This window comes from Sinocyclocheilus rhinocerous, unplaced genomic scaffold (genome assembly GCF_001515625.1).
Source record: "Sinocyclocheilus rhinocerous isolate Xijiao unplaced genomic scaffold, SAMN03320098_v1.1 scaffold2738, whole genome shotgun sequence".
Lineage (NCBI taxonomy): Eukaryota > Metazoa > Chordata > Actinopteri > Cypriniformes > Cyprinidae > Sinocyclocheilus > Sinocyclocheilus rhinocerous.
In genome coordinates this window covers 126,353-150,639 of record NW_015639530.1, presented here as the reverse complement: position 1 = coordinate 150,639, position 24,287 = coordinate 126,353, and the positions used below count along the sequence as shown (strand labels likewise).

Genomic DNA, 24,287 nt, shown 5'->3' with positions numbered 1-24,287 from the left:
ATGTCTCAACAAGTAATATTCACCATGAAACCCTGAACATTGTATGCTAAGCAAAGGAAACTTAAGCTTTGAGAGCATTTAGATGAAGTATTTCCCTCAAAGTTAGCATCTTGTTGATGGTGCAAAATTCTCAAGACAGTTACATACTGTACAGACTATAGAACAATTTTATACAAAACAATTTAATATCTAATGTTGAAACGTAGTGTAACCTTGTCCCTTTGGTCAGTTCAAGAATAATTTAGGCAATTTTATATTTTTTATTTGAAAGAATTAAAAGAGCAGTTTCATGTCTATTGTTGTAGGCAATGGTCCAGGTTGATATTCAGAAAATATAATTAGTAATAAGTAATGCAACGCTTTTTAGAGAGAGTAATTAATCTAATTACTCTGTTCTAATTACACTGGAGATGTAATTAGAAGCTAGTAATTAATTATTTTTGTACAGTAACTGTGTGCTTATCAAAATACAACAATCGCCTGCATCATATTTATGTTGTTTGGACAGTCACGGAAACATGGCGCCTTGTGAACAATGTTTCGGCGTTTGAGGGAAAATGTCAAACGATGATGGAAAACACTGTATTGTAGTGAAGAAGAGACTGTTTTATTCTTACCTTTAAAGTCCACCGAAAAGTCCATTCATCAGGAAAAACGTGATAGTACAGATACGCGCGACGTTAGAGCCGTTATGTAAACAGTTCGCGTGCTGCAACGTCCAATCAGTGACACCGACACCGCAAATATGCAAATAAGAACGTTAAAGGCAGGGTATGTGATTTTTCAAAAACACTTTAGAAAACTGATTCGGGCCGAATAGCAAAACAAACTTGTAGCCAATCAGCAATAAGGGGCGTGTCTACTCGTGATGTGGAGGAGAGAGCTTTCAGTGCATGGGACGGACATTAGCCGAGCCGAGCGACAGAAAGATAGAGATGGCGGATAAAAAACTAAAGAGGAAAACGTCTTCGATAACGAACGATAAGGCAAGAAGTAGGACCCGTGTAAATATCGGATCAGCTTTCCAGCGCTGGAGAGAACTCAAGGAGCGGAGGCCTGCGATCGGACGCTGAGGTTGCTTTGTTTCTTCTCAATAGGTGAGTAACACCGTGTCTACAACAGCTAAAGTCTGCCTACACTGGACGCGATTAAACGACCGTTGAAAACCATTTGAAATTTGTGTCAGCACGTCATAAATAGAACCCGGCAGCAGTTTTCTGTCGGGGATTTGTTTACGCCGCGCCGCTCACGTCCGTAGACACGGTGCAACATTGGTTTTGCTTTGTTTCACAGAACTAATCATTGCCTGGGTTGCGTACGTATATGTGGGGCGGAGCTATCAAAATAGGGGCAAGACCCTTTTGGGGTAGGGGCGTGTTTGTTTTGGTGATTTCAAATATCAACATTTGCTACCAGAAATCACTTACTCTGCCTTTAACTTGGGGTTTTAGCTGTGTACAAAAACAAAAAAAACTTGTAACTGCTGGATTACTGACACTGACGCACATTAATACAATACGACATAATTTGAGGAATGAGGCATAGTTCACCCAAAAACGAAAACTCTCATCATTTAGCTACTCATCCACACGTCGTTCCAAACCTGTATGACAAACGCAAAATGTTGGACAGTTCCAGGTTAGCCTACCCATCAATAAAACTGTGAATTCAAGACTCAGACAAACATGTGTCTACATGCCCATAGAAGTAGGCTACTTCACATGTTACACTGTGATTATGTTTACTGTAATTGTAATCACATTAACAAAATCACAGTATTCTGTTTATGTAAGTTCCAACTTAATTACAATAGGCCTACTGCCTTAATCACATTATAAGGGTGCAATTAAACACAAGCAATGATGCTGTGAGTTGGGGCGGGACTTTCTCTGTGACCAGTGGAAGACAAAAATGTTTTGAAAATAAGTAACTTATGCTCTCCAGCACAGCAATTATTTTATGAAAAATACAGAAAAAAAACACCAATATTTTGAAATGTTATTACAATTTTAAATAGCTGTTTTCTATTTGAATATATTTAAAAATGTAATTCATTCCTGTGATGCAAAGCTGAATTTTCAGCATCATTACTCCAGTCTTCAGTGTCACATGATCCTTCAGAAAACATTCTAATATGTGACCCTGGACCACAAAACCAGTCATTCAAAATTTAGATTTTTATATATCATCTGAAAGCTGAATAATTAAGCTTTCCATTGATGTATGGTTTGTTCGGACAATATCTGGCCGAGATACAACTATTTGAAGATCTGGAATCTGAGGGTGCAAAAAATCAAAATATTGAGAAATTCGCCTTTCAATTGTCCAAGTTCTTAGCAATGCATTTTACTAATCAAAAATTGAGTTTTGATATATTTACGGTAGGAAATTTACAAAATATATTCATGGAACATGATCTTTACTTAATTTTACTAATCAAAAATTGAGTTTTGATATATTTACAGTAGGAAATTTACAAAATATATTCATGGAACATGATCTTTACTTAATTTCCTAATGATTTTTGGTATAAAAGAAAAATGGATAATTTTGACCCATACAATGTATTTTTGGCTATCGTTACAAATATACCCGTGCTACTTAAGACTGGTTTTGTGCTCCAGGCCAGGGTCACATATGCTGATCTGCTGCTCAAGAAACATTTATTATTGTTATCAAAGTTGAAAGCAGTTGTGCTGTTTGTTTCCCATTTTTGTGGAAACCATGCTTTAAAAAATTCTGAATTATTTGATAAATAGACATTTCAAAAGAACAGCATTTATTCAATATAGTTTTTGTTATTATAAATGTTTTTACTGTCACTTTTGATCAATTTAAATGCACCCTTTTTCTTTCTTTCTCACCTTTTCTTTCCGCACAATTAATCTTAGTAAATCACCCACATATGCTTACAAAGCACACAAGCAATTTGTTACAGTAGATTGAACAAGCAAATTTACACTTAACTTTATTCATTTAGCAGATGTTTGATGCAAAGCAACTTTAAAACTTAATGAGATCTTAGTATGTCAAGCTGTGTTGAGTAAGCCAGCCAGACGCATTAAATCACAGTAGCTACTAATTAAAGAAGTAGAATTATTTGTACACAACTACAAGTGAAAGTAATAAATGGGTTTGTGGTCCTACAATTCACTGAACCTGCCCTTCATCTCTGAATAGAGCTGTGAAGAAAGAGCCTCTTCTTGACTGGGTTGCTCTGATCCGTCGTGGTAGATATCGTCAAAGAACTTGAAAATACTAATCTGGGAGAGCCTTTGTCCCCGAAGGCTAATTTCATTCTCAAGAGTTTGTCACAGAAGCGCAGAAAGGAAGGTGTTCAGCAGGGACAAGGTGTTCTGTGAAGCAGCTCTCTCTCTCTCTGAGGGGTTACTGGGCCACATCTATTTAGTTTAGCAGCTGCGGTTGCCAGGTGTTCTGACAGAATGTTGAAGCAGCATATGAAGCCTGGTTTGGAAAAACTCTAACATCCCTTTATCACCACGTTTGGCGAACAATGTTTGAGGTAATTCCTCCTAACAATCCAATTATTGCAAAGTTAAAAGCGATAAAGGAATAGTTCACCGGAAAATGAACATTTTGTCAGCATTTAGTCATCCTAATGTTATCTTCTCTCCTCTATGAAACACAAAATGAATTGTTAGGAAGCAGCTATTTTAAACACAACAACAACTGGATGATGATGATTCGTACTTACAAGCAGTGTTATTACAGTTTATGCTAAATAAAAAAACTTTTCATTAACGGAAATAAAAATAAAACTGTGCCTCCATTAAACATGAAAATGCCACTAGACAGCAATAACAACAGACTGTGCTGAGAAATGTAACGCTGCTAAACATATTTAAATGATTCTGGCAGCACATTAACTTTGGCAGCCCTAAAACTAATATAAGGACTAAATAAACTGAAACTAAAAAGCTCCGAAAACACTAAACTAACAATATAAATTGCAACGGTGCCCATCCACTTTTCCGTTTAGTATTATTTATCCAATTCATTTTTCCATAGAGATTGTTAAAGTCTTTGTTAAAGAGTTACAAACCACCAAAATTATATAAACTTAATATAAACGGGAAACAACTGCAAGCCTGTGATGCATTGAAAATTGACAATCTAAATAAAAATTATATTAAAAAAAAAAAAAAAGATATATAAATAAAATTATATATAAATCTATTTATATTTGATATAGTATGTATATATTGGACATATGTATTGGACTGTATTTAGTGTGTGTGTGTGTGTGTGTATATAACTAAAATAAATTAAAGCTAAAAAAGAAATATATATTTAAAAAATAAAATAAAATGACAAAAGCACATGATGTTACTAAAACATAAAAAAAAATACAGCTCAGACTATTTAAAAAAAAAAACTATAGTAATATTTAGGTAAGACTACAATAATAATATTGGTTTCTTCTTTGCATAAAGTTGTCGAATAGCTTAAGACATTTTGAAATATAGTGCACAAGTCATATTTACTACTGATACATTACCTTTATGGTGTTTTATGTCATTTTTGGAGCTTGACGAAATAAATCATCATGCACAAATCTTCACTTGAGCTGCATGGAGGAAAAAACTTAAAAAATAACAGAAACAAACCAGATGTGCGTTAATGACTACACTTTTGGTTTCAAGTGAACTATACCTTTAAAGCAGATGACGAGAGGCTGTCTCAATCTGTGCGGGTCAGATCGTTCCTCTCATTCAATGCTCTCAGGCATCAAACTAATCAAAAGCATCTCTCTCGCCGCACCACAGATGCAGACGATCAAAGACTGATGGACCTTTTCTGACAAGCACATAATGAGAGATCAAATTTGCACATCAGTAACGATTAGCGAGACTCTATAATACCTAGGATCGAATGGCATAAAGGTCTGCATCCGTCTACGGATTCGATCGAGCGCCAAAGAAGAAATAAACTTCTGAAGCATGCAATCCGTGCCTTCAGGTTGGACTTGTACCATTTTATAAGTCAGAAGCCAAGGAGAACACAGGTCAATAGCAAACACATACTCCTTCAGAGCCTTCAATTTGAGTGTTGACAAGATTGAGTTATGTGGTCACTGTCCTGTCAAATGCAATAACTGCAATAAGGCTGAAGGAAACCTTTTTTTACGTACGATGCCTTCTCCTCTCAACCGTGTAATGCTTCCGCTCAATACTAACCAAAGGCCCTGACACAATAGGCAGGTCTGATATGATCATATTCTTTAGGTCTGTGAATGTGTGTGTGTGAACAAGGGAAAATCGAGAGTGCAGAGACATAAAGAAAGAGGGCTTCACAAAGGAAAGCAAATGTATTACCTCCTGTTTATGACTCGATCAATGCGCCGGCCACTACGGCTGTCAAGATCTTGTATCAAAGCTTCAATAGGACACCATCACCGACACACAGGCTCAGGCAGAGGACACGCTGTCCTATTCGCCGTACATTATCATCTTCCATCACTTCAAAAAGACAAACCGGATCAATACAGGTGTGATGACTATGAAATCCATAATCAGCCTTTTTTGTGTTTATTGTTCTATGGAGTTGCAGGCAGGCGGACAGAGGATGCGGTTGCCATGGAAACAGGGATTGCTGGAGAGGTTGTGGTGCTGTTGAACTACAAGGAAATGGCACAGAAGCTCGGAGTGTCATTATCGCGCCATCATTGTCCAGAAAGACCGTGGAGGCCGCGCTTCGGTAATTGTTTATTCAAAGGCTAACATTCACAGTTGAAGTCTGGACCCCCCAGAGTCATTTGGCTGATTTCAGGATTTGAAGAGATGCTTGGAGATGAGATGCGGTGGGCGGCTGGGGCACAGGTAGTTTGGCATAAGCATCTGTATGTCATTACAGGCGAATCTCTAGATGTGACTGACTTGTGCGACAGCGTGTGGTGCAAAGTAACACTTCATATTAAATAACGAAAATTCTAATTTCCAAATTTAAAATTTAATTAAAGGGGTCATAAGATTATATGATGGTCATATGATGATAGACATTATTTTGTGTATTTGGTGTAATGAAATGTGTTTATGCGGTTTAAGGTTAAAAAAACACATTATTTTCCACATACTGTACATTATTGTTTCTCCTACATGCCACGCCTTTCTGAAACGCGTCGAGGCTATTTACAAGAACAATATTTCATCAGCGCTCCTCCTCAGCCAAAGGAGAAAGAGGGAAAAAAACAGATAAACATTTGAAATGGTCCACCAAAGAGAAAGGAAAAATTGAAATCGCATCATATGACCCCTTTAAAGGAATTAAAGGAATTTTATTTAAAAATCTGATGTAGTCAGCACCTGTTTTTTGATCAGGTGTCCCCAAAATGTGTCTGTGAAGTTTCAGCTCAAAATACCCCACAGATCATTTATTATATTATTTTTAAAATGCCTATTTTTCAGTGGAAGCAGAAACAGCTGTTTTCGTGCATGTCTCTTTAAATGCAAATGAGAAGCTGCTCCCTGCCCCCTTTTCCAGTATAGGTAGGGCTGTGGCCATTACAGCTTGTACCTCAGATACTCTGCTAAAAAGCAGCTGTTTGGTTTATTGCACTGATCTATTGCATCTATTGCACTGAAATCAATCGTTTTAAACCATATAAGTTTAAACTTCTGATATACGGTTTTCTGAGCGCACACATCCGAAGCATGCTGTGAAAACTAAACTAACTTCTCTTTCATGTCTTATTGCGCTTAAACTGTCAAATACACCCAAGTTTATGTTAAAAACACATGAGTTACAAAAACAGTCGGTTATGTCTGTGAAGGTTAACATCTGGGAAAGAAACTGCATGTTTATTTTAGATCTGTGTGGTAGCAGCGTAATATACAGTAAATAAATCATTAATTCCACTGCACTCTTGTCTCCTCTGAGGCTGGGACTCTAAATAGTGTTCTGTGCTCATCAGTGCAGCCAAAGACAGAACAGTTAAGACGTAAGATGTCTTGGCCAATCATAACATTCTGACACAGATGATGCATTTACACTGCGCTGTGTAGTTCAGTTTGAAGTCGTCTAATACAATGTCTCTGGGCCAAAAGCAGCTGCATGAATGTGAACGTTTGACTGTGGATGGAACGTCATTGCCTGTGTGAACAGCACATTTTTGTATTTAACGGTAAAGACATTCTGGTAATTTAATGGCAGTTTACTGTGTGAAAGGGGCTATAGATTTACCAAAGCAGTGTAAGGCTTGGTGTGTTTACTCAACATCCTTGTTTGTCCAGGAACAACATTTCAATCAACCAATCAGATTTTAGGGTAAAAAAAAATCTAACTCAACACATGTATGTACACGTTACACAAGCTTGATTTCACATAGCAGCACTGTGTTCACAAATCTGATGAAATGCAATTCATAATGCAATGCATTGACAAGGTCTTCTTTTTGGAGCAAAACTTTAAAGGGGTCATATGATGCAATTTCAAGTTTTCCTTTCTCTTTGGAGTGTTACAAGCTGTTCGTGCATAGATAAGATCCCTAAAGTTACAAAGACTAAAGTCTCAAACCCAAAGAGACATTCTTTATAAAAGTTCCACCTCGCTTTTCAGAACGAGAAGCTTTGTAAAAATCGACGCGTTTCAGAAAGGCGGGGCATAGAGGAGCAACAATAATGTACAGCAGGTGGAAAATAATGTGTTTTTTTAACCTTAAACCACATAAACACATTGCATTACACCAAATACACAAAATAATGTTCTTTTTAGAAATGTCATATGACCCCTTTAAAAGTAATCCTACAAAGTGACTGTCAACACAGACATATGATGTTGTTCCAGGACCAACAAATGTTAATTATTTAACAAATTATGTTACAAGTAGAGAGAATAAAGGCCTGTTCAAACCAAGAATGATAACTATAACAATAACTATATTTACATCCACACCAACGCTCAGTAACATTCCATTTATTATAAGTGCACTGCAGTTTTGATGTGCATGCGTTTGACGAGTCTATAGGCATGCGCAAGTTTCTTTACAAAGTGACATTGCCCGTTACTGGCCTGGTAGTGTTTTTAGTCATTTTCATAGATCCGTGTGAACGGGGATTGACAGTGTTGTCATCTGTACATGGAATTTTTCAATGGAATTGTTTTCTAAACATACCCCTTGAACGATTTTTAAAACGATATCTTTATCACTATAGTTATCGTCCTTGGTGAGAACGGGCCTCAAGACTAAAAACATGAAGGTTCTCAATTGGAAAATCTCAAAGATTCAGAAACAACAATCCAGATGTACAATTTTCTTTTAAATCAGCCCTAGTGCAACAGAACAGAAGAGTTAATTTTTTAAAAATGTCAAAGATTTCCCCTCAAAACCTGCGCTCTGAGATCGGGGTACAATATCTCCTATATTTTCAAAAGAATAACTAATCATCTCTATTATCTCTGATCCTTCCAATACTCCTTGAGGTTTGATGCCCTGCCAACCTTCAATTAAAATCTAGAGCAGCGTCCCCTCGGGCCACGGTCCCCGCTGAGAGGAAGAGCTTTTCTGTCGCACTTCCAGCTATCTGATTCTTCGCCTGAAATATTACAGATATTACAGATAACGTAAACCTCTTTTTGGAGATTGATTTGGTGGACAAGCAAATGTGTTGCTTTGAAACAGCTCTGTCTTGTGGCATCACTTACGAGGAAACTCCAGAGGATTCAAGATTAAAATGTTACATAGGTTTGTGTAATCAGTGTCTGTGTCTTGTTTCCCAGTAAAATGATCAAAACATCCTAAAATAGATTTACCCAAGACTCATAATTGTACATGATATAAAGAAAATTATATAAAGAGAATCTTGAACCATTTTAAGGCTGTTTCAGTTTTTTAAAACAGATTAAAAAAAAAAAAAAGGAAAATTAGTAGGAAAATATTTTTACACACGCATTCACTTAACCAATCTTATATTATTATGTTTTTTTTTTTATTGGTCAATATATAAAATAAAAATGAGTACAATTGCATTTGTGAAGTTGAACACTTATTGAAAAGTCATTGCTTTGTCACTAGTAAAACGCTAGTATTACACCAGTGAAACATGAGTACACATGACCGTGTGCGGAAAGTATGTACATTTTTAGAAGTTTATTTCTAAAATACATTTGTGTGTGAAAAATGACAGATGTTTATTTTTGTGTGAATACAATGTTTAAACATCAGGCTCCAGGAGCCTAATAATGATCCTAAATATGAATGTTTGTGAACATTTAGTAATTTCATTTTGTGTTTTTTCTTTTTTTTTCTTTACTTTTTAACATGTCTATATAGTTTGCATTCATTTGTATTTCTTTTTTAGTTTTAGTTATTCTAGTACATCAAGATAAAATAAATGAAATAAAATAAGTTTTTTAATATTTTATTATAATTCAGTTCAAGTTTATTTTATAAGTTATTTTAACAAGTAAACTTACTTCTAAAATAACTTAAAATAAACTTTAACTAAAATAAAATAAAACATTAAAAAAAAACTTAGTTTCACGGTTAACCCTGCTATAAACCATTTATAAAATGTTTATATGCATGTATGTGTGTGTGTATACAGACTGCCATTTAAAAGTTTGGGATCAGTAAGATGTTTAATGTTTTTTTAAAGATGTTTCTTATGCTCATCAAGGCTGCATTTATTTGACCAAAAATGCAGAAAAAAACAGTAATATTGTGAAATATTATTGCAATTTAAAATAAAGTTTTATATTTTAATACACTTTAAAATATAATTTATTTTTGTGATGTAAAGCTGAATTTTTATCAGCCATTACTCCAGTCTTCAGTGTCACACAAACTGATTTATGATCAATGCTGAAAACAGTTGTGCTGCTTAATATTTTTTTGGAACCAGTGAAATTTTCTTTGGATTCTTTGATGAATAAAAGGTTATTTATTCAATATATAAATATTTTGTAACAATATACACTACCAGTCAAACGTTAACTTTGAACAGTGAGATTTGTAATGTTTTTTTTTTAATAAGTTTGTTTTTCTGCTCACCAAGCCTGCATTTATTTGATCCAAAGTACAGCAGTACAACGGTAACATTTTGAAATATTTTTACTATTTAAAATAAATGTTTTCTATTGGAATATATTTTAAAATGTAATTTATTCCTGTGATTTCAACGCTGAATTTTTTGCATCATTACTCCAGTCTTCAGTGTCACATGATCCTTCAGAAATCATTCTAATATTCTGATTTGCTGCTCAAGAAACATTTATTATTATTATTATGTTGAAAATTTATGTTGTATAATTTATTTTCAGGTTTCTTTGATGAATAGAACATTCAGAAGAACAGCATTTATCTGAAATAGAAATCTTTTGTAACATTATAAATGTCTTTATCATCACTTTTGATCAATTTAAAGCATCCTTGCTAAATAAAAGTATTAATTTCTATAATTTCTTTCCCAAAAAAAAAAAAATTATACTGACTCCAAGCTTTTGAATTGGTGAGATGCACCTGTATATGTTACAAAAGCTTTTTATTTCAGATAAATGCTGATCTTTCTATTCATCAAAGAATCCTGAAAAATGATTGATAATAATAATTATAATAAAAAAAAAATTTTGGAACAGAAAATCAGCATATTAGAATGATTTCTGAAGGATCATGTGACACTGAAGACTGGAGTAATGATGCTGAAAATTCAGCTTTGCATCACAGGAATAAATTAAATTTTTTAATATATTCAAATAGATAGCAGTTATTTTAAACAGTAAAAAATATTTCACAATATTATTGCTTTAACAGAAGAGAATTCTTTAAAAAAAAACATTTAAAAAAGGGATGGTGTAGACTTTTATTGTAGACTTAGTGTAGACTAAGTTTTTGAACAGTAAGATTTTTATCAATTTAACACATCCTTGCTGAATAAAAGTATTAATTTCTTTCAAACTGCCTCCAAACATTTGAACTCAAGTGTATATTGTAAATCTTTCCCCATAATTATCAATTGTGATTGTCTAGATTTTCATAAACAATATTGGATTAATTAAATAACTGGTAATGTGCATTTTATAAACGAAGCCCCAGGTCTGCTAGAATAGGTGACTTCACAACCATTTCCTATGACTTTGATGACATTCACAATGCAGCAAAAGATCAACGCCAGTCCTGTTTGGAGAACTTCAATAAATAAGATTCAGTTCAGAGTCAGAACCACATAACTAAAATGAATGCCTTAAATCATGATCATAATTGCTGTCATAATTTGTCACCATAAGGGAATGGCTTCATAATATAACATTTAAATAGCCAATTCTTTGATCACACAGATTTGGAAAGACATGAGAGTGAGCAAATGAAGACAATGATACGGCTGTCAATCCCAAACACTGACTATGCAAACGCAGCCAATAAGGCAGCAGGAAATACCTCTGTAAAATGAAAGGATCTATATATCTTTTCATTGTGGCATTTTTGAAGCATGAAATCTGGTAGACGGGCTCAGTCATAAGCAAGCAAGTCTTGGGTTTACTGTCTTTCTCCTTCCTGGTGGCGTTCCATAAGCAAGCAGTAATCCGCTATGATTTAGTGTTTACAAATGAGACATGTTTCGTCCAGGTAAGTAATTGGCTGGCTTCTTAATGACGTATGTTCTTGAAGAGATTACACACTGTTGGAGAACTGATCTGGAATGTCAAATAGGAAACGATGCTTCCTGAGTCGCGCCGTAAGAACTAACCTACACCCAGCGGCTCTCTAACCCTCGCCATACGTGCTTAAGCAACATTTCCCCTGATATCCTCCCTGTGTTTCTCCTATCATAAGCTCAGAGATGTGCCGCAGTGACGTGAGGGAGCAGCAGGAATATTATTCACAAAGATTGAGCAGCTCCGAGCTTCCTAGTTCTCAGCTTGAGCAATTCTGGGTGTGATTATATTTAAAATGTAAAGACAAAAAAAGAAATCGCTTCTCATGAGATGACTCCGAACACGGAGTTAATGAGTGCAACAGTATTCAGATTCTTTAAAACTGCATTATTAGTATTCTATTCTATTCTATTTTCTATGTTTCAACTCGTGTTTTTGCAACTGTTCATGAGTCAATCTCACAAAAGCTGTCATGAATATGTTCAGGTCACATTTAACCCCAAAATCATTAAAAAAAATAACACACACACACACACACATTGTAATCAAAGAAAATTGATTCGCTATTCAATAAATGAAAATAAATTCAACATGTTTCTGTTTTTTTCCCTATATTTTTAAAATGGGGATTATCATTGGAATCTCATAAGACAGTATTTTTTAAAGTATAACAATTGTATTTTTTATTTCGTAATGTTTTTTTTTTGCAATTTCCATATTTTTTTTCATTTGGGGTTGTCATTAGATCCTCATTAATGCAATAGAGTGTTTTTAGTGTAAAACTTTTTTTTTTTTTGTAATTTTCTTTTTTTTTTCTCAATAGGTATTGTCATTGGAGTCTAAATGTGTACATTTTTAAATGTAAAACTATTTTATTTTTATTTTGTTTTTGTGATTTTCACTTTTTTCAATAGGGATTGTCATTAGATTATCACTACTGTCATACAGTATTTTTCAATGTTAAACAATTTTATTTTTATTTTTTTAATTTTAATTTTATTTTATTTTTATTTATTTATTTTGCCTTTTGTAATTTTCACAATTTTAATAGGGACATTAAGGGTCATTAGATCCTCATTACTGTTACACAGTATTCTTGATGTGAAACAATTTCATTTTTTTTATTTTATATGAATTTTATTTATTTATTTATTTATTTATTTGTAACTTCCATATTTAAAAAAAAAAAATGAAAAAAAAATTGATTCTCATTACTGTTCTACAGTATTTTAGTATCTAGAATTTAGAATAAATGTTATTAATTTCTTTCTTTTTATTTATTTATTTGTAATTTCCTTTTGTTTCCAAAAGGGATTGTCATTAGATTCTCATTATGATAATATATTATTTTTAATTTGAAATTATTTATTTATTGTAATTTCCATATTTTTTTCAATAGGGGTTGTCATTAGTTTTCCATTACTATAACACAGTTTTTATTTTTAAATTTTTTATAGTTTTTATTTATCACTTTAAATCAACAAAGGCAAAACAACAAATATAACCACTTTACCTTTTTTCACATTTCAGGAATATGAAAATATGCATAACTGATAGGCATTAAAACTGTAAATGTGTTATTAAAAATAGGCTTCATTTCTTAATAAAGTGTAATTTTAGGAGCACAGTGTGACCTGGACATGTTTTCAACAGGTTTTGTGGGATTTAACCTAACATGTGAAGCAGAATATCATATGTTGTTGTTTTTTACACATTCATCTTGAGTCAAACCGTTCTGGGAAGGATTAAAATAGCAGATCTGCATGCAGTATTAATGACTTAATGAAGAGCATCAGACAGTACGAGTTAAACACTGCTGAGGGTAAATATCTCATTAGCATTTTTAAGGTTACACAAGGAGGATCCTTCAAAGATGAGTAATCATGCAGCACTCTATCTGAACACAGCACACAAACAATCCATGCTGATCATGCTTTATAATCTAAACTCATATCTGCTTGTCTGAATACTGGTATATTTGGGTTATGCACTTTAGTGAACATAGTGACGCTGGAGCCACACGCAGCTCAATCACAAAAAAAAGAACTTAATCAAAAGTGACACTGCAAGCTAACAATGATATATGAGCAGGTCCAGAGGGAATCCACACAATATTCCACATTTGCTGCACTGATTGAGGAAGAAAACCTGGGGAATGGATTTAGATGTGGTCAAATTTGTTAAACGCTCCTGAGAGTAATCCTCTCTGAGGTCACAAACATTAATGCATCTGTGGATACTTGGTTAACGCATTGGTCCAACTGTGACACATTTTCAAAAAGATGTTACCTACAAATGTCTGTGCCATTAAACCGGATGCATTTCCGGTATGTCATGTCATCTGATGACTAACTTTAACTATCGCATCACCATGATCGTAGATTACCTGAAAGAAAAAAAGAGTGTATGCAAAAGAGAGAGCACTTAAAGGGATAGTTCACCCAATAGTTTTGGATAGGATATGATAGTTTTGTCATCTACTATACAATGGAAGTCAATGGCTCCCATCATCTGTTTGGATACCAATATGCTTCAAAATAACCGAAAAAGACTTAGGGCCAAGCAATAATAAAAAAAAAATAAAACCATCTCGAGATTAAAGTCATTATAATACGAGATTAAACTCATTTTAAAAATGTCGAAATAAAATGTTGAGAATAAAGTCATTACATTACGAGAAAAAAGTCGTAAAATTTAGAGAAAAAAATGTCGAGATAAAATGTTGAGAATAAAGTAATTAAATTACGAGAGAAAAAAAGTTGTTAAATTTCAAGAAAAATCTTGTTAAATTTTAAGAAAAATGACGAAATAAAATGTTGAGAATAAAGTCATTACATTACAAGAAAAAAGTCGTAAAATTTAGAGAAAAAAATGTCGAGATAAAATGTTGAGAATAAAGTCATTAAATTACAAGAGAAAAAGTCGTTACATTTCGAGGAAAAAGTCTAAATAAAATGTTGAGAATAAACTCATTTACGAGAAAAATTTGTTGTGTTTCAAGAAAAAAAGTCATTAAATTTAGAGAAAAAAAGTTGTGAATAAACACACTCGTGTCATTCATTTCATCTCGTTGGACAGAGTCAAATCATGTCAGCAGTGCCGTAGGTTGGAGAGTAAAGCGCAGGGACGTAGCGTGTGATACGATCGACTAGGGTTCATAACCATCTTTAGCCGAACTCGCTTTTCTGCCTTTTCTCATCCCATATCACTTATCACGGACGGACGGACGGACGGATAGATGATTGATAGATAGATAGATAGATAGATAGATAGATAGGCCAATGGTTGACACTGTACTCTTAAAAATAAAGCTTCGTTTTTGGTATCAGTGGTTCCATGAAGAACCTTTAACATTGATGGAACTTTTCTACTAAACAAAAGATTGTACATAATGGAAAAAGGTTCTTCAGATTATTAAAATATTCTTTAAACTAACAAAAAATGTGTTCTTTAAAGAACTGTTCACTTAACGGTTCTTTGGGAAACCAAAAATTGGTTCTTCTTTGGCATTGCTGTGAAAGCCCCTTCTGGAATCTTTATTTTTAAGAATGTAGCTGAGCAAAAACACTTCACCTTTAAACCTTTTAAACTCACCCTCATTTAAGAACATGCGTTCTTGCCCATTTTCCTTAACACTAGTTTCCCCACCAGTGAAGGTTTATCTTATTTTCCTCTTCACAGATGCGCCCTCTATTTTTCACATATCCTTTTTTTCTTTCAAACCCAATTTCAGAGTGTATGCGGAGACAGCAGTGGCTTCAGAACTGGTCGATCATGTTTTCCCATTAATTTGGCAGAGCTGGAGATGCCTTCCGATTACAGGATGAATAATAATCAGATTGCCACATTTTCCCTCCCTTCCTCTCTCTGTGGTTTAATTCACATGTATTAAGGAAATATCGTCTCCTGCGATGAAGACTTAGAAACGTGACACTGTCGTTCTTGACTTAATAAACAAACGAGTCAAGTCCTGTTTTCAGCGGGACGTCCACAGGGCAATGCTCCAGTGGCGTTACATGGATTTAAACTGAAGATTAAATGCAAACTGGCATGTCTAAGCTGTTTTTCTAACCTCCAATGAATTTTCTGTCCTTGTTTCTTTGCCTTTGAGATGAGATGATGCAGCTGAAGTTTCACTTTATAATGGTCATTTCTACAGTGGCAGCTTAGACAAAGCTGGGTTCAAAACTGCAAAGTCACCGTGATCTAAATGGGCTTTGTTTGGACACCAAAAAAGTCAGTGGTTCTTGAATTTGCAAATTATGCCGCCGCTTTGCTACAGTGGTTGCTAGGGCATTTCTATGCAGCTGCTAAGGAGTTGTGACTAGCTGGCATTGTTCTTAGTCATAACCTATTCCTAAACTTTTGTCTATACACTAAAAATATTCTGTTAAATTTACAGGAAAAAATGGGAACTGTGTTTTCCAGAACTTCTTAGTAAAAAAATCTGGTGACAATATCCAGTATTACGGGATGGCATATTGGTACCTATATTTTGGGACTTGAACTTTCACTTTGTATTCTTTTTTTTTCTTTTTTTTAATTAAAGTATTAAAATGTAGTGCATAATAGCACCATTTGTTCATTGGCCCAGGGTTAATATTTTTAACTAAAACTATTAAAAATATTTCTTGTCAATTGAAATGAAATAAAATAAAAAATAAATAGACCACAAAATTCAACTAAACAAAGCTTTAGCTTTACAGTAATTAAAACATTTTTAACTGAAAGAAAGCTCAAATAAAATATAAACAAAACAAAAAAAATAAGCTAAACAAAATTAACTGAAATAAGTTTAACCTGAATCACCAAAATTATGGAAATAAACTAAAAATGAAATAAAAACAAATTAAACCTAAATGTTAAATAAATAAATAATATACATAATCCGATATTATGTGATGGCATATTGGTGCCTGTATATTTTACTACTTATAACTATAATATTTAATTAAGTGATATAATATATCATATAATATAAATATAATCTTGAACTACCAAAATCTGTATTATACCTTAAAATAATACCTTAAAAAACACCCTAATGCACATTACTGATAACAAAAATGAGAAGAAGCAAAATTATTTCATATGTGAATTATAATTATATCTGATGTGTCACATAGGGACATGATATAGTATTATATGGAATTATATAGTCATTCATATAGTTTTATTTGCAAAAAAAAAATAAAAATTTGACAGTATTTTTACTGTAAAATTACATATAATGTGATGTTAAAGTTAAACCATTTACAATTTTTCACTGTATATATGGTAATGTGACTGTAATGTAATGAGCATTTTTATAGTCTTTTATATGTGAATCATATCTCATGTGTCATGTAAGGAAATGTCCTTTTCCTGTTTTCACCATAATTTCAGTGGTTATTCATAGTTTTTATTTGAGAAAGAAAGAAAGAAAGAAAGAAAGGTATTTTACCATAAAATTATGTGTAATGCAATGTTAAACCATTTACAGTTTTCATTGTATATATCGTTTTCTGTAAAAATTACAAACATTTGTACAGTGCATGGGTTCAAGTCCTTTCTCAAGTCCGTCGTCTGCCAAGTGAAGCTTAGAAGTACGATCAATTTGAAAATTATTTCTCAACAAGCTTCAGTGATTTGAGGCATCATTCATGTACAACCCACAAAACCGTAAGTGTGAGCAATAGTGAAATGTGACTTAGTGAACACAACTAATCAACTGTGTGCAATCACTGATTGTGAAGTGAAAGAAAAAGCACAAAACTGAAGATTTCTAACCGATTTTCCATCATAAGAGAACTAAAAACCATACATTTCTATACAGATTTAAATCAAAGTGTCAAAACAAAGTAATTTAAGATCTACCCAAATGATGCTCTTCATACATAAGAATATATAACAAGCATTTCATAAACACGACTTACAGCCGTTGAGGGGTTTTCTACAGTCTCCATAGTGAGGTGACATGCTTCCCCCTACAGCTCAGCGGAGGCATTTTCAGCTCCAGCATGCACACACCTTGATCCTGTCTCCCTGACGCTGCCCTTTCACACAAACACACACATTCATAAATCCAGAATTGATAAGTGTGTTATGATGTAATTTAATTCATACCACACCATAAGCGACTGTACAAACTGACGCAATAAAGAAATTTTGTCAAAGTGCTATCTAATAAGAGACTGTGTGTCCAAAGTAATGCCATCATCTAGCACAAATCCAGCTCCAATTACAATTTAATGAATCAGCCCACATTAGAGAGAATAAGATGCATTTATCACAAAGCGCACTGAGATTGCAAGTCTAGTAGTAGCATTAAAGATTCAAACGGGGATCGGGCTAAATGAATCTTGTTGTCTTGCACAGTTTTGTTTTATAACTAGAGTTTCATCATTTTGCGGGTTTCCTGTTTTCTCTGTTCTCCCAAAAGGACAGACCTAAATAAACGTGGCATCAGCCAATCACAGTTTGACACTGAACGCAGAAGTATTGTCTTGGGAAAGTCACACATAGTTTATGAAACGACATCTAAAAGATTGTTTGCATGTGTTATCAGCAGCGTTTGCTAATGCAAGCATCACAATTATTATTGCTCACACTTAGGATTGAGTTTTGAACTAACTACTAACCTAATAATTTATTACAATTATTCAAATTAAAGAATTCAAATTTAGTGCACATGAGCACAATTTGTGCAACAGCATAGGATTATCATTGTTAACTATATATACATACATACATACATACATATATATATGTGTGTGTGTGTGTGTGTGTGTGTGTGTGTGTGTGTTGTTAACTGAAATAAAATCTAAATATTAGATGCAAAACGTTAAACTAAACAAGACTTTACAGTATTAAAACATTTTTGTTAATTGAAATATAGCTGAAATAAAATATCAGTATTATATATAAAAATAAAATAAAACAGAACTTAACTGTACTTTTAAGTTTAACTTAAGTTGATTCATCAAAATTACTAACTGGAACTAAACTAAAACTGAACTAAAACTAAAACTGAAATAATGAAATTTAAATATTACACGAAAAATTAAACTACACAAAACTTTACAGAATTTTATAGTATTTTAACTTTGAAACAAATTTGAAACTTTTTTAGCTATGCTGCAACTCTGGTTTTAAGTTTAACTTAGTAACTGAAATAAGTTTAAGTTGAATCATCAAAATTACTCAAATGGAAATAAATAAACCTAAACTGAACTAAAACAAAGTAAAATAAAAATAAATTCAATCAAAATAGTAATAAAATAATGGAATATAAATATTACATGACAAAATTAAACTAAACAAACTTAACTATATTAAATATTATATTTTTGTTAATTGAAATAAAGCTGAAATAAAATAAAATAAAATATTACATAAAAATACTTAAGCTGAATCACCATAATTAATAACTGAAAATCAAATAAAACTGAATTAAAACTATAACTGAGAAAAAATAAATAAATTAAACCTAAACAGTAAAATAAATAAATTAAATGAATTAATTAAATAAAAATTAAAACAGAAAATATTAAAATTACTTCTAAATATTAAATATTAAATACATATTAAATATATAAATTAAATCATGCATCTTGGTCGAAAGGTGTGCTGTCACTCATGTAAGAGCTCAGTTTTTGACTTGAAAACGACAAAACATGCAAAAAAAATCCCTTTAAATTAGATTGCAGGATACACCAGAGTCATACAGTATCAACAGACCATAATACTTTGTGCTCTTTTGAATTAGTCCAGTAAGAAATGACTCAAAAGCCCTAACAATGCCATAGCAACCAATGACAACACTGTAGCATCACAGAGGTGAGTTTTGCACAAGCATTGCTTTTGACAAAAGATTAAAATAATGTACTTTATTTAGATACCAACAATAATCCAACAAATACACACCATTAACAATAAATATACTACTATAAAAACTTCAGAGCACAAGCGTGAATCTTTCACTGAGCTGGACTACAATTTTCCCCTCAGCAACCCTCTGTAATTCTGTCTTTTACCTTCTCCTCTATATTTGTGAAGTACTTCATTTGGGCCAGGAGCTCTTTGGCGGTCAGCAGATCCCCTGTGAAAAGAGACTCGTGAGGCAAACACCAAAACAGCTGTTTTCCACTCGCATGCCATGGAAATGTGCATGCAACCGGCCTTGGCGCTGAATTTCTGTCAAATTTGGGAGGTCGTGAGGAGGAGAAAGAGAGAAAAATACCTTTAATCAGAGATGAATTCATCCGTTCAGTCAAGTCTTTCAGTTTCTCTGGTGAAAGGAAGTAAAATACAGTATATCAACAGCACGAATAAGACTTAGCAGCGAAAACATAAAACCACAGGACCTTGAACTTTCTGATGGAATGAATCTGGGGCCACAAACGGTCACATCAATAAGCTGCGAGCGACAAGAGTGGGTGCAGAGCAATATTTCAACAATCACTTCCGGTTGGAGCTTTTCTTTCAGGCCTACACACCTCGCACAGACCGCCCGATAGTGCTGACCTCATCTTGGCTCCGCGTCTCTGCGAGGCTCTCATTGATCTCCAGGACCTCTAGGAGAAACGCGGGGTCCGCGGCGGCATCCGTTCCTTCCTCCAGCAAAACCCCTCGCAGCTCCAGCTGCAGCAGAACATGCAGGTTACACAGGGTAAACAGCTACTAAAACAGAACTCTGTAACATTCAGTAGTCATAGATCGGTTTAAGTGCCTGTTTTTAAGTTAGCGCCCACAGATAAACTCAACCTATTTTTCTATACATGTCAAAGTGTAAAAATACAGAACATGGCAACAGCTGATATAAATATACTGTGTGATATATACACTATAGTGGTTGCAAAATCTATTTGGGCACTTAAACATTTCTGAATGTTACTTTATTTGATTCTAGATTGCTAAATCATTTGCACTGCAAGAGCTCACTTCCATTTTTCTTCATAATTTTAGCTGAATGTATTTTAATAATCTGGTGTGAATGTGATTTTTAAAAAATGTTTTCTATTTTAATATATTTAAAATTGTATTTATTTATATATTTTATTTTTTATTTATTTTTGTATTGTGCATTTTATTTCTTTTATATATTTTATTTATTTATGTGATGCAAAGCTGAACTTTCAGCATTATTACTTCAGTTTTCAGTGTCACATGATCCTTCAGAAACCATTATAATATGCTCATTTGGTCCTTATTATTACTTTTTTTTTCAAGGTTGAAAACAGTTTTCCTGCTAATATTTTTGTGGAATATTTTTGTTGATATACTACCATTCAAAAGTTTGGAGTAAGTAAAATTTAAAAAAACTTTCATTTAGGATGCATTAAATTGATTAAAAGTGACAGTAAACACCTTTATAATGTTACAAAAGATTTCTATTTTAAATAAATGTACTTCTTTGTAGGGCTGTCAAAATGACTGAAAAACTAAATTCGAATTTTCCACTTAAATATTATCAAAATTCAAATTATATTCGAGTTTAAAAGGCATAATTTCAGTTAGGGGGAAAAAAGCTTTTGGCTTCTCTCCTGAGGCCACAAGAGGACGCATCGAGCAAAATATTATGCACGTTTCTTCAAAGCGTAATAAAATAACATGACAATCTTTGAAAATAGTGCATAATGTTTAAAATAATGTTTATAAACCATAATGTAACTGTATGAAAATTTCTTTTGTGTGTGTGTGTGTGTGTGTGTGTGTGTTGTTAACTGAAATAAAATCTAAATATTAGATGCAAAACGTTAAACTAAACAAGACTTTACAGTATTAAAACATTTTTGTTAATTGAAATATAGCTGAAATAAAATATCAGTATTATATATAAAAATAAAATAAAACAGAACTTAACTGTACTTTTAAGTTTAACTTAAGTTGATTCATCAAAATTACTAACTGGAACTAAACTAAAACTGAACTAAAACTAAAACTGAAATAATGAAATTTAAATATTACACGAAAAATTAAACTACACAAAACTTTACAGAATTTTATAGTATTTTAACTTTGAAACAAATTTGAAAATTTTTTAGCTATGCTGCAACTCTGGTTTTAAGTTTAACTTAGTAAGTTTAATAAGTTTAAGTTGAATCATCAAAATTACTCAAATGGAAATAAATAAACCTAAACTGAACTTAAAATAAAAAAAATAAAAATAAATTCAATCAAAATAGTAATAAAATAATGGAATATAAATATTACATGACAAAATTAAACTAAACAAACTTAACTATATTAAATATTATATTTTTGTTAATTGAAATAAAGCTGAAATAAAATAAAATAAAATATTACATAAAAATACTTAAGCTGAATCACCATAATTAATAACTGAAAATCAAATAAAACTGAATTACTAAACAGTCAAATAAATAAATAAAATGAATTAATTAAATAAAAATTAAAACAGAAAATATTAAAATTACTTCTAAATATTAAATATTAAATACATATTAAATATATAAATTAAATCATGCATCTTGGTCGAAAGGTGTGCTGTCACTCATGTAAGAGCTCAGTTTTTGACTTGAAAACGACAAAACATGCAAAAAAAATCCCTTTAAATTAGATTGCAGGATACACCAGAGTCATACAGTATCAACAGACCATAATACTTTGTGCTCTTTTGAATTAGTCCAGTAAGAAATGACTCAAAAGCCCTAACAATGCCATAGCAACCAATGACAACACTGTAGCATCACAGAGGTGAGTTTTGCACATGTAAGCATTGCTTTTGACAAAAGATTAAAATAATGTACTTTATTTAGATACCAACAATAATCCAACAAATACACACCATTAACAATAAATATACTACTATAAAAACTTCAGAGCACAAGCGTGAATCTTTCACTGAGCTGGACTACAATTTTCCCCTCAGCAACCCTCTGTAATTCTGTCTTTTACCTTCTCCTCTATATTTGTGAAGTACTTCATTTGGGCCAGGAGCTCTTTGGCGGTCAGCAGATCCCCTGTGAAAAGAGACTCGTGAGGCAAACACCAAAACAGCTGTTTTCCACTCGCATGCCATGGAAATGTGCATGCAACCGGCCTTGGCGCTGAATTTCTGTCAAATTTGGGAGGTCGTGAGGAGGAGAAAGAGAGAAAAATACCTTTAATCAGAGATGAATTCATCCGTTCAGTCAAGTCTTTCAGTTTCTCTGGTGAAAGGAAGTAAAATACAGTATATCAACAGCACGAATAAGACTTAGCAGCGAAAACATAAAACCACAGGACCTTGAACTTTCTGATGGAATGAATCTGGGGCCACAAACGGTCACATCAATAAGCTGCGAGCGACAAGAGTGGGTGCAGAGCAATATTTCAACAATCACTTCCGGTTGGAGCTTTTCTTTCAGGCCTACACACCTCGCACAGACCGCCCGATAGTGCTGACCTCATCTTGGCTCCGCGTCTCTGCGAGGCTCTCATTGATCTCCAGGACCTCTAGGAGAAACGCGGGGTCCGCGGCGGCATCCGTTCCTTCCTCCAGCAAAACCCCTCGCAGCTCCAGCTGCAGCAGAACATGCAGGTTACACAGGGTAAACAGCTACTAAAACAGAACTCTGTAACATTCAGTAGTCATAGATCGGTTTAAGTGCCTGTTTTTAAGTTAGCGCCCACAGATAAACTCAACCTATTTTTCTATACATGTCAAAGTGTAAAAATACAGAACATGGCAACAGCTGATATAAATATACTGTGTGATATATACACTATAGTGGTTGCAAAATCTATTTGGGCACTTAAACATTTCTGAATGTTACTTTATTTGATTCTAGATTGCTAAATCATTTGCACTGCAAGAGCTCACTTCCATTTTTCTTCATAATTTTAGCTGAATGTATTTTAATAATCTGGTGTGAATGTGATTTTTAAAAAATGTTTTCTATTTTAATATATTTAAAATTGTATTTATTTATATATTTTATTTTTTATTTATTTTTGTATTGTGCATTTTATTTCTTTTATATATTTTATTTATTTATGTGATGCAAAGCTGAACTTTCAGCATTATTACTTCAGTTTTCAGTGTCACATGATCCTTCAGAAACCATTATAATATGCTCATTTGGTCCTTATTATTACTTTTTTTTTCAAGGTTGAAAACAGTTTTCCTGCTAATATTTTTGTGGAATATTTTTGTTGATATACTACCATTCAAAAGTTTGGAGTAAGTAAAATTTAAAAAAACTTTCATTTAGGATGCATTAAATTGATTAAAAGTGACAGTAAACACCTTTATAATGTTACAAAAGATTTCTATTTTAAATAAATGTACTTCTTTGTAGGGCTGTCAAAATGACTGAAAAACTAAATTCGAATTTTCCACTTAAATATTATCAAAATTCAAATTATATTCGAGTTTAAAAGGCATAATTTCAGTTAGGGGGAAAAAAGCTTTTGGCTTCTCTCCTGAGGCCACAAGAGGACGCATCGAGCAAAATATTATGCACGTTTCTTCAAAGCGTAATAAAATAACATGACAATCTTTGAAAATAGTGCATAATGTTTAAAATAATGTTTATAAACCATACATAAACTGTATGAAAATTTCTTTTCACGATTATAGTGACCAAAATTATCACGGTTATCAGTATTATCACGCTATTGTTAAAATGTGCTGGATATGTTAAAAAAGTACCGACACATAAATCACTTCACCAAGTTTTATATTTAAAAAT

General features: G+C 32.9%; 2 protein-coding genes across 2 annotated transcripts in view; both read right to left on the bottom strand.

Annotated features, from left to right (window-relative positions):
* Window positions 1–17,452: 17,452 nt before the first annotated feature.
* On the bottom strand, window positions 17,453–20,538 carry LOC107751421 (iron-sulfur cluster co-chaperone protein HscB, mitochondrial-like). The gene is made up of 5 exons (XM_016567149.1): window positions 20,533–20,538; window positions 20,088–20,268; window positions 19,832–19,879; window positions 19,626–19,690; window positions 17,453–17,640 (listed from the first exon to the last, which is right to left on the bottom strand). The coding sequence occupies exons 1-5, from the start codon at window positions 20,536–20,538 to the stop codon at window positions 17,599–17,601; spliced, it is 342 nt and encodes a 113-aa protein (XP_016422635.1). The 3' UTR covers window positions 17,453–17,598.
* Window positions 20,539–22,347: 1,809 nt separating this feature from the next.
* The window catches only part of LOC107751426 (iron-sulfur cluster co-chaperone protein HscB, mitochondrial-like), a 5,959-nt gene continuing 4,019 nt past the window's right edge, over window positions 22,348–24,287 (bottom strand). The window contains exons 4-6 of the mRNA XM_016567152.1: window positions 22,972–23,116; window positions 22,716–22,763; window positions 22,348–22,574 (exon numbers count right to left, since the gene is read on the bottom strand). Coding sequence (XP_016422638.1) covers window positions 22,480–22,574; window positions 22,716–22,763; window positions 22,972–23,116 — 288 coding nt within the window. The 3' untranslated portion in view covers window positions 22,348–22,479. The remainder of the gene's footprint in view (window positions 22,575–22,715; window positions 22,764–22,971; window positions 23,117–24,287) is intronic.

Bases quoted from the DNA above. Each gene is read 5' to 3' on its own strand.
- LOC107751421 (XM_016567149.1), bottom strand. The intron at 19,880-20,087 runs GTGTGTAGGCCT...TCCTTTCACCAG, and splicing joins TATCGGGCGGTCTGTGCGAG to AGAAACTGAAAGACTTGACT. The intron at 17,641-19,625 runs GTAAAAGACAGA...GTGAAAGGGCAG, and splicing joins TCACAAATATAGAGGAGAAG to CGTCAGGGAGACAGGATCAA.